Source organism: Chinchilla lanigera, unplaced genomic scaffold (assembly GCF_000276665.1).
Source record: "Chinchilla lanigera isolate Chin_1 unplaced genomic scaffold, ChiLan1.0 scaffold00005, whole genome shotgun sequence".
NCBI classification, from domain to species: Eukaryota; Metazoa; Chordata; class Mammalia; order Rodentia; family Chinchillidae; genus Chinchilla; species Chinchilla lanigera.
The window spans coordinates 7780998-7798531 of record NW_004955406.1 but is presented as its reverse complement, the minus strand read 5'-3'; the positions used below and the strand labels follow the sequence as shown (position 1 = coordinate 7798531).

Below are 17534 nucleotides of genomic sequence, written 5' to 3'. Positions count from 1 at the left end.
ATCCCACGGCTTCGCTGGACGACTATGTCATACATAAATATGTCAGACATACATAAATGCATACTCACCATAATTTGTTCATGGTAGCAAGACATTTAGAAGCATGGGTCATTTAACTCTCTTGTATTTTTTCTATACATTAAAGTTTATAACATGCTGTTTAACTTTTATAAGAATAAGCCAAGAATGACATAACAAAGTCGGGGGGCGGGTGGAGCTCGGTGATAGAACGCATGCTTAGTCTGGGCTCTGCCCTGGGTTTGATCCCCACACACATCACAAAGGGAGCAAACAAATACAGAATTACTTTGAAAAAAGCCTCCCCTGTGGCATTTTATTCATACTTTAATTGTGAGATCTCCTTTGTAGGAATTAAATTAGGGATAATATTTTTGAGGTCCTTTCAATGTGCTTATCAACAAGCTAGTTTCTTTTCAAATAAGCTTTCATTATTATAGGTTCAAGCAAAGAGCAGTCTGGTCACCGGGTAAAGTAGTTCTTATCATATAGGCAGGGGTTCTGATAGAAGCCTGGGGAGATATTTAAGGCGGATAAAATTAGGGCTGCCTACGCTCTTATCTACTCGGACCTCAGCCTCAATATGCAGAGACTATGTTTGTCAAACTTTGCATAACCACTACTTACATATACTAAATTCTCAAAAATATTTATTATTAAATGCATGAGTAATCTTGTTTTTATGCTTCTATTATGAAATTTCTAAAATGAGTTAAAATTTTAACCAGCACATACTTACAATTGAATCAAGGGTTGAAACTTTTCGTGGCCAGTAAGTCTCAGTGGGCAACCAAATTTTTCCCAGTCATACCTTACTTTCTAGAAAAAGAGAAGTGTTTTTTAGTTATTATATACATTTGAGTCACTGACAAAAATTATAATTTTCTTACCAAGTTTTTAGGAGGTTGATGTCTCAGATATGCCCTACAAAAAAGATATTCTTCATTATTTATTTTTTTCCTCTTTTCAAACTTAAATACTAAGACCAAGACTTTGTTTAAGGAGGTATAAGAAATACCACATACATAAACATGATTATTAGCTAGTGAATGCTTCCTGTGTTTCAGGCATTTTCCACATATTTCCATACATATTACCACATTCTTGCAATAACAAACAAGGTACAAATTACTGTCCTCCACTGAGACAATATGGCACCATTCTCAGAAATTATATGAAAATTTTCAAGGTAGCAAACCTTGCTTCACTCCTGTGAAAGATACATGATAATAAAGCCCACATTTCTTGTGCTATTTCAGTGTAGTTTTTCCTCAGACTTTTTTTTTGTACCAGGAATCGAACCCATGACCTCGTACTTGCCGAGTAGGTGCTGTGCCACTGAGCTATATCCCTGACCCTCTTCCTAGACTATTAACAGAGGAAAAAATGAGGTGTTTAGAAACAGTAACAATAGATGTGTGTTTTAAAACTTCAGTTACCTTCTAATTTAGATTTCTCACTATTAGAGAATCCCTTCCCTTTATGAACCAGAGTTTTTTCCTTCAGTACCACTCTCCCTCAGGTATTTCTTATCAGTTCTCCAATTTGACTTGACTCTAGCCTCATGTTCCGTATGTCCTAACTGTGCTCCGGGGAGGAACTCAGGACATTCCTACCACAACGGATAAGGCTTACTTCACATGCTTTCCCATAAGGTCCGGCTGCCACATAGACATGGGAAGGTAGTGACCCAACCATCAGACCTTTCCCGTTCACCCCTTCTATTGTTTGCAGTTTAATCCCAGCTCTTTGGGGGATATTCCTGATTGTTAGAATTAGAGTTAGAACAGGTCACAACTTTTTCAAAGTCACTGGTGAATATATCAGAGACTGCTTTTCTGTACTTTGGATAACCAATAAATATTTAACATTTTTTAATAATGATTTTTGCCTTACAAAAGCAAAAGTTGGATTCTGGTTAGTTATATTGTCAGTAAAATACATTATTAAAATATGCACAAAATTAAAATGCAAAATATATCATAAAAGTTCAGTTAGTAGAATAGTTGATGTTGGGACTTTCCTGTTAAATCCACGAATTCTAACTACATGAATGTGGAATTAAAGAAAATTGGTGTAGGAAAAAACCATACTCTTGTACGTCTTCTTTAAACTACAGGGAATAATATGGAATTTGTTCCCTCTAGTTTATGAGGCTTACTAGTAAATGAGGCTTACTTTGTTTATCCAATTACTTTGAAGGCGAAGACAGTGACTAAATCTTTCTCTTGCATTTTTCAGAGAAGGATAATTATAGGGTCTAAACATTTTGCTTAATGTTAAAACCAGCCTCACAATGTCAGGCTGAACACATAGATGCCAATAGAAATTCAGTGAATAAATACTGATTGTAAATTACTACTAATGTTATTACATTAATGTACAGCTAGGTGCTTATTTTAAAAACTATTTCTTACTTGTCGATCTCATAAAAAAATTCATGGTGAGCACATGCTATTGTGCTAAACCTAGAAAAATAAAACAATGAAGTTAGAGCATCATTTCTTATATATATGCACAAATATTTAGTTCATGATTCTCAAACTGGAGAGTGTCATAGAGTCATTATTCACTGAATTAGAATCTCTGGGGTTACTTTGTAGCCCTAGCATTTCTACTTTTTAAAAATCAATTTTACAAATGTTTCTCAAGACATAGGACTTTGAAACCTATTGATTTATCTCTTTTATATTGCTCACCTTTATCAAAAAATTATAGGCAGCTGGGTGTGGTGGTGCATGCCTGTAATCCCAGCACGTGGAAGGCTGAGGCAGGAGGATTGCCTAGAGTCTGAGGTCAGCCTGAGCTACATAGCAAGCTTAAGGCCAACCTGCACCACATAATGAGACATTGTCCCCCTGCATATATATATAGGCTGGGTATGGTGATGCATGCCTATAATCCCAGCATTTGGGAAGCCGAGGCAGGAGGATCACAAATTTGAGGCTAGCTTAGACTACATAGTGAGAGCCTGTCTTACCCTCCCTCCACTTTACAGAAAATGGTGGTGAGGGAGATTGGAGATGGGCTGCTCAAATGATACAAACTTTCAGTTAGATAGGAAAAGTAAAGTAAAGAGATCTTTTGTACAACTTGTAAACTATAGTTAATACTATATTATATTCTTGAAAATGAATGCATTCTCACCTCAAAATGATAACTACATGTATGTTAACTAGCTAGATTTACTCATTTCATGATGACTTAAAAACAGAATGTTGTACACAATAGATACATATAATTTTCTGTGAATAATAAAAAGAAAACCAGGGAAAAAACAAAAATAGAAAAGAACAAGTCTTGGAGAGACGTAGAGAAATTGGAACACGCCTACATTGCTGTTACCAATGTAAGATGGTGCAGCAAAAGAGTTTGGTATTTCTTCAATACATCAAACATAGGAGTATCATGTGATTCAGTGAAAAATTCCACTCCTAGGTACACACCCAGAATGCGTGATTGAAAAGATGACCAAACAAAAGCTTGTACACAAATATTCGTAGCAGTACTATTTGCAAAAGCCAAAAGATAGAAAGAGTCCAAATATTCATGAGCCGAGGAACAGATCAAATGTGGCATATCCGTACAGTTACTCACTGTAAAAGGGAACGAAGTACCACCACACCCGTGAGCCTCAAAAATGTGCTAAGAGGCCAGACACAAAATCTTATGCATTGCTGCACTGGCACAAAATATCCAGATCAGGAAAGTTCAGAGACAGGAAATGACGGTCACCAGGTGCTGGCAGGAAGGGGAGCGAGTGCTTAATACTACAGTTACCTTTTGGAGTAATGAAGATATCTTGGAACTGGGTAGTGATGCTAAGTGTACAGCATCATGGAAGTACTTAATTCCTGTGAATTATACATTCAAAAATAGGTAAAATGGCAAGTTTCACATACTATGTAAATGTTATCACGATAAAAAAATTTGACTCAAGCCGGGGGTGGTGGTGTGTGCCTGTAATCCCAGCTTCTTGTAGAAAAGTAGAGGCAGGAGCATTACAAGTTTAAGTCCAGCCTGGGGAATTTAGCAAAGACCTTGTCTCAGAATAATAAAAAAGGGCTGGGAAGGTAACTCAGTAGTAGTGGAACACTTGCTTCACTGCTCAGCATGTGCAAGGCCCTGAGTTCAACCCTAGAACCACACACACAAAAAAAAAAAAGAGAAGAGAAGAGGGGCTATACAAACAAATTTATAGATAATGTATCAAAATGAAGACCAGATTTCTTTGGACTGTTTATTTTACAACATAAATTTTGTTTAAAACACCAAATGTCTAGTTTCTCCTAGAGACCCTTTATGCAGGTAAGATACTATTTTAAGGACTCACATAATCTCTTTAAATTATTTTAGTGTTCATTAGTACATCTGTGCAGTGCATAGTGACTACATTTATTGTGGGAAGCTGGCGCCCCTACACAACACATCTTAATTCTTTTTACTTCCCCTTCTCCTTCTTTCCTGTCCCCTCCCTCTGTCTCTAGATCCACTTCCCATTTGCAAAAGATCTATCTCTTTGTTTCCTATTATCTGTCTTTTATTTTGCCCTTTATATTATGTATACTTTGATTCACATAATTTCTACTTAAGGTCTATGTAGACAGAGGTTATAATGGTTTATGAGTGAATGCTGGTGCTTTTTGTAAGTTATTCATTGGATCATTTCAGCTAGCTGCTTCCAGAGCCAGGTGTGGTGGCTCACACCTGTAATCCCAGCACTCAGGAGGCTGAGGCAGGAGGATCGTTTTGAGTTCGAGACCAACCTGGGCTACAAAGTAAGCTCAAGGCCAGCCTGCACTGCATAGTGAGACCCTGTCTCAAAAAGAAAAAAAAATAGCTAGCTGCTTCCAGTGTAACTGGGAAGGAACTCTTGTCGCCATCATTCTAAATAGACCCTGGTCTACATCACCTCCCTTCCTAAATCCACACTGGACTCCAAAAGTTGCTCTCTTTTGCCTTGTATCCTTCATTGCCGGCTCAGTCTGGCTCTCTCAGACTCTCCCCGGTGTCCCTTAGTAACTGTGAAAACCTTAAGCCCACTGCACCCTAAGCCCAGGACACTAGAGTTGTTTCTAGGGATACTGACTAAGAGACCCAAAATACAGTCCTGAAATCAGTGTTTTGTAGCATGCTCTCTGGGTGATTTTTTTTTTTTTTTTCTAGTACTGGGGATTAAACCTAAAGGTACTCTACCACAGAGCTACACACCCAGTCCCTTTTTAAAAAAAAAATTTGAGTCAATGTCTTCTTAAGTTCCCCAGGGAACTTGCAGCAATTCTGCTTTAGTCCCCCTAAAAGCTGGGATTATAGGGAGGCATCAGTGTTCCTGGCTGTCCAGTTGATTCTGATGAACGACCAAGCTGGATAATCTAGACAAAAGAGATAGATTAGTTCAAGCTGCTTTACACCTCACTGTGGGTGGAAATCAGGGGCCTGCGGAGGAATTCTGCACGTGCTGGGATCAGAAGTCGATTTTGGTAACCTACTGCTTACAGCAGGTATTCTTAAATTTCCTGCAAATACTGTTCAAATGAAGATTGTGGGTCTGAATGAGGTGTGAGCTCCTGCATTTCTAACAAGTTCTCAGGTGATGCCAGCGTGGGTCCTTGTACACGCTCTGAGGAGCAAAGACGTAAACCATCGCAGAAGTAAGGATGGTGCAGGCTGCACAAATCAGCCATGTTGTGTTGCCTGGAAAAGGAATTATGGCTCCAAAGGCATGAGGAAGATCAAATTCAGGAAATGCCGAATGAGATGGCAAACTTTAATTATCGTCCCAGCAGGTGATTGCTACAACTCAGTAGTAACCAAAAGACTAGTAGGAGGATGGAAGAGCGCATATTTGCTTTGGGTGAGAGCAAGCTATTTCCTAAGTAGCCAGGTGAGAGCCACTGTTTCCCGCACTGCCATCCCACTCCTAACCCAAGGAAAGGAATCACGATTGCTGCTATACGCTGACCTCAGTCAGATCTGTGAGTTCACACTGATTTTCTGCCACATTGGAGGGATGAGCACTATAGCAAACTGAAGACACACCATCCCGTGTGCTTCGCTGTGAACCATAATCAGGCCAACAGAATTCACACTTTGGAGTCTCTGAGGGAAGCGCTTCTTGTTCTGCTAAGGTGGCTCTAGCAAGTTGCTCATAGAGAATGGTGCAGAGAGCTGAGGCTTTTCTGATGTGGGTGTAAGGAATTTTCTAACGGACACGAAATTATGAAGATTGAGTCTGATGGCAGACAGAGATGGTTTCTTTCTCTTGGTTCTCCGAGAATGTGCTGAGGACTGCAGAGCTGCGAGAAGCGTTGGTAAAAGGAAGAAACTGGCTTATTAAGAGGGAAGGAGAATAAAGAGATGCTGAAGTATAGATTAGTGCTTTTCATTTTTAGCATGATTTAAATGTAGTATTTACCTTGGCAACAAGTTCAAACCAATTGAAATTGGACACTGATGTCAGTTCAATTTTAGATTTCACCATAGACATATCAGTTATTAGGCTAATGTCATCACTAGTAATGACTATGTAGTGCACCATTTGTTTTACAACTTAAAGAATAAGATAGGTCAAGTGGAGATATACTTGCCCTTTAACTTCAATAAATTTTTGAGGGTCACAGCCAACACCAATTTGAAACACCTAAAAAAGAAGTAATTTAGGCAGTGAGTTCAGCTTATCTGATTCAAATGATCTAAGATATTACTACAGCTAAAAACAATATTTTAAACTTAGAATTTAGAGCATCCCTTATGTGAAGTGCTTAGCACCACATAACTCAGATTTCTGATTTTATGGGTTTTGGAATATGTACATGGGTGTGAAAAGTCTTGGAGATAGGATCCAAGTCTAACCACAAAATTAACTGGTTTCATGTATAGCATATGCACATTGCCTGAAGGTAATTTAATAACATATTTTAGTGTACCTGCTTTTGATTGTAACTCATAATATAAAGTCATGTGGAATTTTCCTTTTGTAACGTCATACTGGTGTTCGAAAAGTTTTGGATTTTGGAGCATTTCAGATTTCCAGTTTTTGAGGTAGGAAAGATCCAGCTGTAACTTTGTAAATGTAGGATCCTGGTATACAGCTTTCTCCATCCTTTCAATAAAATTTCTCTTTTTTTTTTGAACTGGGAATCGAACTCATGACCTCACGTTTGCCGGGCAGGCGCCATGCCGCTGAGCTACATCCCCGGCCCTCAATAAAATTTTTCAATAGAATTTTTAATTTCTTGGATTTCTGTTTGGTTCATTTTCATGGACCCTAATTCTTTGCTAAGCTGGTTGGTCATGTTTGTATCAATTTATTTAGCTCAGCTAGCTTTTTATTAGTGTCTTCTGTAAGCTGATGGATCATTTTATTTCTTAAATCCACTATCTGTTTAGTTATATCTTCCTTGAGCTTGCAAGCACCATATTGATCTATTCTTTTCTCCTCTTTTATCATTTCACATAGTTCATCTGTTTGGGTTTTTATTTCCTCCCCACTAATAAGCTTTGGGGGAGTTGGGAATTTTTGGAGGTATTTTGTTACCTTGTCTTCTCACGTTTCTAGTGCGTGTGTGTGTGTGTGTGTGTGTGTGTGTGTGTGTATGTGTGCATGCTGAGATTTGTGGGTTGATTATAGTGAAAAGTCTTTGTTGCTAGTATGGGAATCTCTTTAATTAATGTCTGATCTGCACTGATGTACTTTGGGTATGACTAACCCTACATCTTTGCCTCTGTCCCAAGATCTAACCTCCATTAATTTGGGTGGAGAAGGTATAGTGTAATTGGTCCAGCACCTAGTTCTCAAAAAATGAACTGCAGTATTGATGACACAAAGAGAAGCCAGATATTGACAATACAGTCAAAACTAATTAATAGCAACATGTCGCCTTCTATTAGCAACAATAATAGAGGCAAAGACAAACTGGATATGACGGACTAGAAGAAAATAAAAGCTACCACTGAATCACCCTTAACTATAAACAAGAGATCTATAGTTTTAATATAAACACAGAGACAAACCAAAGATATTTACTGACATAAATATCGATTAATGCAACAACTATACCACCATAAACAATGGAAAAGAATTCAACAATCATAGCATAGAGTTAAGTAAATATCTAAAGACTAATAAAGCTTAATCATTATATTAGTAAAGATGGAGGGGTGGGGAACAGGAGAATAAAAGAAGTTTGAAAATAAAGAAAAGGAAGATGAGAAGGAGGAGAGAAAAGTGAGATAAAAGATTGCATTAAAGAGTAAGGGAGAATTAATATAATTAGATAAAAGCAACAGGAAAGAACAAGCAAGAAAAAGAAGAAAAAAGGGAAACAGTAAAGCAAGAAAAAAATAAAGAGCACTTCCACCTCCCCTTGAAGCAAAAAAATAAAATGAGTCAAAAAGAATTCCTTCATATCTGGGCATAGTAATGCACATCTGTAATCCCAGCACTCAGGAGGATGAGGCAGGAGGATCATTGTGAGTTTGAGGCCAGCCTGGGCTACAAAGTGAGCTCAAGGCCAGCCTGAACTGCATAATGAGACCCTGTCTCAAAAAGAGACACACACAAAAAAAGAATTTCTCCATAAACCAGACATGGTGGCACACACCTGTAACCCAGTGTTATGGTTTGTGTCTAGATGATCCCCCAAAGAGTCATGCAGTCATAAGACTTTTTTTGGAGGTGGCCGAATCTAGAGTATGTTACTGATTCATAGTGCAATGGTGGGATTAAGGGTGGGTGATTGCTGGATTAGTCCTCTGATTGGATTGGCACTGCCCTAATCGCAGTAGACTGGATACAATGCAAGGGACAGAAAGAGGCCTGTCTTACTCCCCTTGCTTGCTTTTGTTGTCTTCTGCTACCTTGAACTGTTTCCCCTTCTGGGATGCCTCTCTGCCAAGCCAGCCTGCCTTGGACCCAGCTGATTATGGGTTAAAACCTCTACAAACTGTGAGCTAAATAAAGTTTTTTTCCCTTAGCTTTGGGTGTCAGGTATTTTTCCTTAGCAAAGAGAAAAGTAATTAAGACAACCAGCACTCAGGAGGCTGAGGCAAGAGGATTGCCATATAGTGTGACCTGGCCTCAAAAAAATTCTTTTTGATGAGTGGTTAGGATCCGCAATATTGGAACCACTAGATATGGGACAGGGATAGTGAGTCACTGCTAAGACCTATTTTGTTTCCACACTCACCTGTTTGTGTGTGAATGCTGAATCCTGCCCTGCCCTTTTCACTGCACATGGCCAGTTAAAGGTGTCCTCCATAAGGCTGTAGTCACTCTGGCAGCTCCCCGATTCTGTGTGCCTCTGTGCACCCCAGGTCAAGACTTTCTCCACCCAACTTTAGGGCCTGTGGGTTTGTGAGGTGCCCCCAGCCTGCTCCAGAGGCCCCTCTGTCCTTAAACTCCAGGCTGTGGCAACCGTCCAAGCCGAAGCATATGCTCGCTCATGTTGGTAGATGAGGAAAGCGAACAGATTACTGAGCTCTGTGCTGGATGTGGGCAGCATGGTGGGGGTTGAAGCAAATCACTGGTCTTGCTGACAGCACTTGCAGGTTCAGTCCTCGTGGAGAGCCACAAACAACCACCCTGGCTTCTCACTACAGAAGGTAGAGCCCCCCTGTCCTTCCTGGCCTGAGCTTAAACTTTTCAGGGAGGGTCTCTGTCTAGCCCATGCCCTCTTCCCAACTGTCTCTTGTGGCCATCTCCCACCCAGTGGTACGTTGGCACCATAAACCATGAAGGGAAGTTGTTCTGTACTGTCATCTTAAACAATAAACCCCTTCCCAATGTGGCTCCTGATACACCCTTTCAAATATGGAGGGTGCTGCGTTGGATTTCTTCTCTGACTCTAGCCTGCCGTGTGGAAGGAGTCACTTCCAGAGTAAAACCCCATTCTGTTTCTGCAGTTTACAGTAGCTGTGGGCTTTCTTGGGGGCTAGCACTGCTAGCTCAGTCCATTGTTCCTTTCTGCACCTCCTGACCGTCTGGGATCACCTTGTGTCAGCAGAGACAAGTCTCCTAGCCCAGGAGCCGGGGTGAGCTTTTCAGACCACCTTGCTCTATTTTCTGTGTTATGCTCTATTGCTCCAGCTTCTTTATAGTTTCTAGTTTTCCTATTAATTTCCTCACGATTCCTAGAGATCTGCTTTTTTTTTTTCTTCTCTTTGTCAAGTTGTTGTTTTTTAGGCGTCTTGATTCCAGGTCCCTGAGAGACTGTATTTTGCTGCCAGTTTCTACTTTGTCAGTTTTAATTGTCCTCTGATTAAAGCGATATGGGCCCCGCTTCATTCTCTTACATGCAGATAACCAGTTTTCCCAGAACCACTTGCTAAGGAAGCTATCTGTTCCCCAGCCTGTGTTTTTGACCCGTTTGTCGAAGATCAGATGTTTGAAGGTGGCTGGGGTTGTTTTTCTATCTTCAGTTCTGTTTCTTTGGTCCACGTATCTGTTTTCTATGCTATACCTGTTTCTATGCTGTTTCTATATCTGTTTCTATGCTGTTTTTCTCACTACACCTTTATAATAAAACTTGAAATCCAGAATTAAGATGCCTCTTGCTTTGTTCTTGTTGTGCAGGATTGTTTTTGCTATTCTGGGCAAGGTAAGAGTTGTAATGGTTCTCACCTCAGAACTGTTGGTAAATTGTAGTCGTCCCTCCCTGCGGAAACTCATCTTGGAAAGAATTACTAAGACCTTCTAGGACTGGCCTGTCTTTCTATATTTTCTCTTCTTGGTGCATGGTGAAAAGACATAGCTTTATTGGAGTTGCTGGTTCTATTTGCTGCTCTGCTGGAAGTCATACAGACCAAGTGACAAAGACAGCAGGCTCCTACCAGGTTTAACAAGGGTCTAAATTCACACAACTGATGAAGGCCGTGGATCATGGTTCTGCATGTGAACAGGTTGGGACCTGTGTTTCTCTGTTGACCTTGGAGGCTGACAGCTTGCCTGTTTATGAGTGTGGGAGTGCAAAGAAAGGATCCTGTGGACGACAGTGTGCTCTGTAGTTGTGTATAGGTTTTGCTTTTGTTGGCTAATGAGAAGCTCTGTCTCTACTGGACCATATTTCCCTATTGCCTGAAAGGGCTCTTGCACATTTGTCCATTTGATTTCAGTGGGAAACTCAGTGCCAACTGCAGTGGGCCCACAGGGGATCAGACTTAAACTGTCCTTGTCTAGGGGGTTCCAAAGAAGAGAGAGAAGGAGAAAAACAGTAATATTGTATAGTTACCCTGTGACAGGCACTGTTTTGGATACTTTTCATAAGTGATCTCATTTAACACTCTCAATGAGATAGATGTTACATTTCTTCCTTTTACAGGTGAGGCAGGTGAGCCTGAGTGTTCAGGGGTCTGGTCCAAGCCAGTGAGAGGTAGTGCCGGGATCTGCACTCCGTTTAGATGAACCTGCTTGTGTGATGCCTGGGCTGGAAGGATAGGGATCCCTAATGAAGCAATGGACTAGAGAAGGATGGGGTAGTCATGGTGGCCTCAGGAAGGCATCCATAAATGAATAGGTTAAGCAGCTGAAGGCAGAAAACACAGACCTGGGCTGGGACAGGAACGAGCAAGGTTGCAGCTCTTGCTGCCGAAGTAGATGAAGCCGGGTGGGTCTGTGGTCGGCACAGAGGAGCTACTGGTACACAGGGAACCAGCATGTGCCACCAGTGCTCAAGGGTGGATCGCATCCCTGTCACTTTAAAGCTCCCTCTAAACCCGTGGCACTTTGCCCTGGTTGGAGCAGGCTCCCTGTGCTGGGCTTCTACTTCACTCTGTATTCCCTGCATGTAGCACAATGCCTGGTTCAGTGCTCCGTATCTGTTCCCTGAATGTTAGTTAGGGTGAGAAGCAGAGGCATTCCTTCGTGTGGATCGCAGACACAAGGAATGTGGGGTTGTTAAAGAGTTTGTGTTTTATTTCATAATACTTAGAGGTCCTGAACATACTGACTACTCCACTTCCTTCTGCTTTTGTCTGTACCTCGTCCTGAAATTTCCTTTGCACTGGCCTGCTGGACTTCTACTGACCCACCAACATTCATTTCATGTGTCACTTTCTTTTCACATTTTGCTTCCCAGTCAAAGCTGTGTACGCTTTCTCCTGGACTATTTGGTAACTGTGTACACCACACTCCTTTAAGCTAACTTGTGTTTGGCCCTAGGGACCTTCTCATCTTGGTAACTCTCATTACCCAGCACACAGACGGAAGCACGGAAGTGTAATAAGCATATCGCACATTTTTAAATGAATAAACGATTGTATCATTTTGACCGAATAAATGCAGGCTAGATAGGAATATGTCTGGCGGTTCTTTGATGAACCATGCCAAACTTTGGATGTATCCATTAATTTCAGTTTTCCTTTACACGGTTTGACTTATCTTCAAACTTTCAAAAATTAACACTTTTTAGATTTTTGTATGTGGTTTTACATCTTACGTTAGACAATAAACTCACAGAAAAGAGAAATTCTATCTTCTGCTTTTAAAATAAAATAATACTATCTTTACAGTGAGACATTACTAAGTAGAGGGAAGTAGCACCGTATTACTGAGTTTGCCACTGCCAGTGTGACTTACCTTCTGGGTCACTGGACACACATTTGCATGCTGACTAGGCCGGAGTTGAACAAATATATTACCCATGTTCTTGTGTCTAGGAAAAACAGCCCACATAGGTTATTTTAGAATGATGATGGTGGCACCATGACACCCTGTTTCTGTAGAGCAAACGCAGAATTCCATGTGCACAACGTGTTTGAAGCCCTGAGGAATTCCAGAGGGCTGGCGAGTGGTGCTGGTACTAACAGCCAGCTGCTGCGTGAAAGCAGCTCTGCACTATAGTCATATTGGAAAGTGGGGCCCACCTCACGTACTCCATGTTTTGGCCATCATATCATTGGTACAGTGGAAAACAGGAAGAGCATCCTATCAGCACTTCAAGCCTCCCTCCCCCTACTTCATGAGCATCCTTGGTCCCTGGACATTCAAGTTCTGTGCTGACATCTTGAGCCGCCTGCTCTGGATGGCATTACAAGGTAGTAGTCACTACATCCGTTCTAACTCCACCCCCCTCGACTTCCTTTCCTATTGACACCACCTCTGGAAGCATGGAGAATAATTAGCTTTCTGGACCCCACTAAGCTGCACCATATGATCTCTCCGGAATGCAAAGGGAGGTCAGATATAACATTTTTCTTGACTGTTCAGTGCACATGAATCATTCTGTGTTCAAAATGAGAGGGCTTATAACAACAGAAGTTTTGAAAGCTTGATTCACACCATACCTGTTATTTACTTTTTCAAAAACTGGCTTTACTTTTTGAAAAAAAAAAAAAAAAAAAAAAAAAAAAAAACTAAAACAACAACAACAAAAAAAAAAACTAGGGAAAAACTAAACAACATATCCTATGCATTCTACAGAGCATAATTCTCAGTAAATATCTAAAAAGGCCAAAATACCCAAAGGAACTCAAACTATTAGAAGGATAAGGAGAAAAGCAGCAGGAATGTGGGGATTGAGCCTCTCCAGCTGTTCTACAGGATCATACTTACCCTTCCTAGTCACTACCGTCATACATTAGTTTTATTTTCTTAACATCACTTTTCAGTATTTGGAGTTATCTCATTGAGTTGATTACTTGCTATTTCCCACTGGAGATATATTCCATGGCACCAGTGCGTCATTCTTCCCATACTTACTTTTCTCCTGTTATTCTAAATTTCTAGAGAATGCTTGGTATACAGTGGGAACTCAAATGTACTTGGAGTAGTAGCACAGTAAACAAAAATAGATGTATTTTCCTAAGCAAAAATACTGTTTTTCTGAAAAATATTGTGAGATCATAATGATCCCATAGGGCTGTGATTGGATATGGCTTCGTTGAGTCTCCACACTCCAAAGGTTCTTTTGATTCAAGGCTTGGTTGACAGGATGGTAAAAGTGGGAGGCATTGCAGAGCTTTTAAAGGGTGGTCCTTGTGGGAGGTCCTAAGACTGGGAGGGCATGAAGTGATTCCTGTTAGAGGGCTGTCATTAAAGGGGTGAGCCTTTAATGGTCCCACCCAGCCTGGCTGCTCTCAGTTTTCAGATGTAATCTACTTGCTCCTACTTGTAGTCCCACCTTGGCTATCTACTGTGAGGTGATGCAGACAAGGGGTGACCCTCACCAAGCCTGTGCTCTGCTGTCTGGACATTCAGCTTCCAAAACTGTGAGCTAAATAAACCCCTTCTTCAAAAGTAGCCTGTGTCAGGCACTTTGTCATAGTAATGCAAAGCTGACTAACGCACACAGAATTTCAGGTTGGTTGTCTTTCTCCAGAAATTAAGTGCCTCAGAGCTACCTTGTCCTAGAGGTGAAGATGGTGTTTTATCTGACTTTACTCAGAAAGACTTTCCATGATGTTACATGTTATAGTTTGGATCTGGACTGCAACCCAAAGACTCATAGGTTGAAGACTTGGTTCCCATGCAGCAATATTTAGAGGTGGGGCTTTTGAGAAATGATTGGATCATGAGGTCTCTGACCTCATCAATGGATTAATCCACTGATGGGTTATAATTTGATCAGATGTTTGGAAGTGATGGAAACTTTGGAGGTGTGATCTAGTTGAAGGAAGTGGGTCCTCAGGAGCATGCTCTTGGGGACTACATTTTGTCACTGTTTTCTGTCTCTCTCTGTCTCTCTTTCTTTTTATCTGTCTCTGACTCTCTGTCTCTGTCTCATCCTGGCTTCTATGAAATGAGCAGCTTTTTTTTGCCATACCCTTCTGTCATGAAGTATATTCTCACCACAGTCCCTAAAACAATGGAATTAAGTGATCATAGACTGAAACCTTAGAACCAAAGCCAACCCTTTTCCTTTAAGTTGTGCATCTCGGGTATTTTCATCACAGCAATGGAAAGCTGACTAACCCATTAGTGTTCTTGCTCTTGCTTAAGGGTAGAATATAGAGACATTGAGACAGGAAATGAGATGCATGAAGACTATTGAATTAAGAAATAGCCTTGCTTTGGGTTGGTAAGTATCCCCAAAGGACTACATGTTTAAAGCTTGGTTCCAAGGATGGTGCTATTGGGAGCTGATGGACCTTTCAGAGAGGCCTCCAGGTTATGGGAGGTGAACTTGCAAAGGGGATTTGGGACCAGTCTCCTCCTCTTTGCTGCTGGGCTCGTTAGGTGAGAGATTTACTCTATGCCAGGCGCCTGCCAAGCTGTGCTTCCTTGCCAGAGTCCTAAAAGCATCAGGGCCACTCAGGAACCAGAACCTCCAAAACAATGAGCCAGATCAACTTTTTCCTGGTTATGAGATAACAGCCTCAGCTATTTGTTCTACATGGAAAGGTGACTAGTGCAAGCCCTTTGTTTGCATTTCCATTAGGGTGAATGACAACCTTCAGCTAGGTCATTTTCTATTGAACTACAAGGACTATTTCACATTTTCATACAGTTAAATAGTAATTTCACATCAATCTCTATTTGAAATTTGGAAATTTAAAGGGTAAGGAAGCCATTAAAATAAAAATACCTACACATTATAATAATGAGTAGTATATTTAAAAGTTCTTTTTAAAGTCATACTTACTCAAAGCTGAAGTAATCATCTACTCCCTCGTAATTGACATTTGAATAAAAGGTCATTGACTGAAAAAGAAAAATAAAGCTTATGAAAAGCAGAAAAATTGAGTATGGGGGACCCAACTTTAGTAGTATTTGGCTTTTCACATCTAGGTACATAAAATGACTTCATTAAGATATATAACAATGTTAATTGTTGTAAATCAAATTTTCCTAGGGCACAATACATACTTTCAAGATGTTTAAATCTTTAAAGTTAAAAAAAAATCAACATTTTTCACATTTATTTTCTATTTCATAAAAATAATTATATCTACATAAGTTTATATCATTTTTTGTTATTTTCCCCTTTAATTTTATATCATTGTTGTCTTATTTATATTTCTCTTATCCCCTCTCATTATTTGACTTGTAACTGTAATATTCTTATTTTTATTTTCAGTTATCTTCTGAGTTTAGGAAACCTTTAACTTTCTTCTGTTTTCTCTTATCCTTACCTCTGAACTTTTAAAAAATTTCTTGTCTGATTACAGTTATCACATGGTCTGTAAATTTGAGACTATAAAGAATTACTTGTCTGAAATTTTCCACTGTTGCTTTGAGTAATTTAAAAAAAATGCTCATCTACATTTTGCATAAGTTCTTGTTATTTTCTTTCCTCTGGGACACATTTCGCTTCAGTATCCTACAAGGTTGCTGTCTGCTTAGAATAAAAGCCATTTACAGAACATATCTGATAGTGGAGGCAGAAAGTTATGAGCTCTATGTTTTAAAAGTATACTAACTACAATCTTTATGGCCCTATATTGCTGTTTGGTAGTTGTGTGTTTACGTGTATTAATATCTTTGAGAGAGGAACACTTAAACTTGGTTCAGCCAATCCACTTTGGTTAAAATAGACTATGTTCCTATAAAAATAGTAAAAACTTAATTATGAGATAAGGCACTAGATGCTAAATAGCATAACAAAAATTATACAATCTGCCTTTGATAAATGTTAGGTCTTAGAACTGGATCACTGCCCAGCTAGGAGAGAGAAACTCCCCAAGCAGATCTGTTATTCACACCTGTAAGAGTGCAACATTCAACAGAAGGCCTGCAGCTTTCCTGCCCAGCTCAAGCAGCTAGCAGCTAGCCTGCAGCTTTCCTGCCCAGCTCAAGCAGCTAGCAGCTGCCCCACAGCTCAACCTGCAGAGAGCTGATTCCACAAAAAATCACAAGAGACATATCGTGCCTGCCAGCACTCCCTGTACCCAACTCTACCCTGTCTATCACCTAGCCCTAGACCCCCTACTCAAGACCCAAAATTTTGTATTTCCTTGGCAATACCTCTCCCACTCCCTAAACACCCCTATAAAACATGCTCTTTCCCCTTGCTTGAGGCCAACAGTCTTTTTGTCCTTGGGCTGGCTGCACCCAGTCTGCAAGAAAGTCCTCATATGTTGCTTAAACTTCCTGTCTTGGTGGTCTCAACTGGGCCTTGGTTTACCCTAACAATAAAGTTGAAGGTTGTGAAGTTCATTAAATTAAAAATACATATAGTTACATATTAGGGAAAAGATTTACTCTTGCATTTTATGATATGTCATCCTTTTCTTTATGTGTAGTGATAAAAATAGCTTTATGAGTATGCTGTTGCTTATGATTACCCTCTAAAAGTTTTATATTACACTTTGTAAAAACTAACCATAGTCTCCAAGCTTAGATCATTGTTGCCACTTAAATGGCATTCAAGCATGGGTTTGCAATTCAACCTAAATATAAGTATATTATTTTAGATTATAAACATTGAAAATAGTTATATTATGGAATGATTTAATGTGGTTTATTATTTATTTATTTTTTCTTTTTTAAGAGAAAAGAACAAAAACAAAATAACAAAAACAAAGACAAAACCAAAACAATACAAAAACTATATATATATATATATATATATATATATATA

The 17534-nt window shown here is 39.9% G+C and overlaps 1 protein-coding gene across 6 annotated transcripts in view; it reads right to left on the bottom strand.

Annotated features, from left to right (window-relative positions):
- Positions 1–17534, bottom strand: part of LOC102005994 (chromosome unknown open reading frame, human C1orf101) — a 144560-nt gene that overhangs the window by 62859 nt on the left and 64167 nt on the right. For all 6 annotated transcript variants that reach the window (XM_013520373.1, XM_013520364.1, XM_005374775.1 and 3 more), the window contains 6 exons: positions 15597–15655; positions 12593–12668; positions 6606–6658; positions 2436–2486; positions 909–942; positions 758–837 (listed from right to left, as the gene is read on the bottom strand). In XM_013520373.1, the coding sequence (XP_013375827.1) occupies positions 758–837; positions 909–942; positions 2436–2486; positions 6606–6658; positions 12593–12668; positions 15597–15655 (353 nt within the window). The remainder of the gene's footprint in view (positions 1–757; positions 838–908; positions 943–2435; positions 2487–6605; positions 6659–12592; positions 12669–15596; positions 15656–17534) is intronic.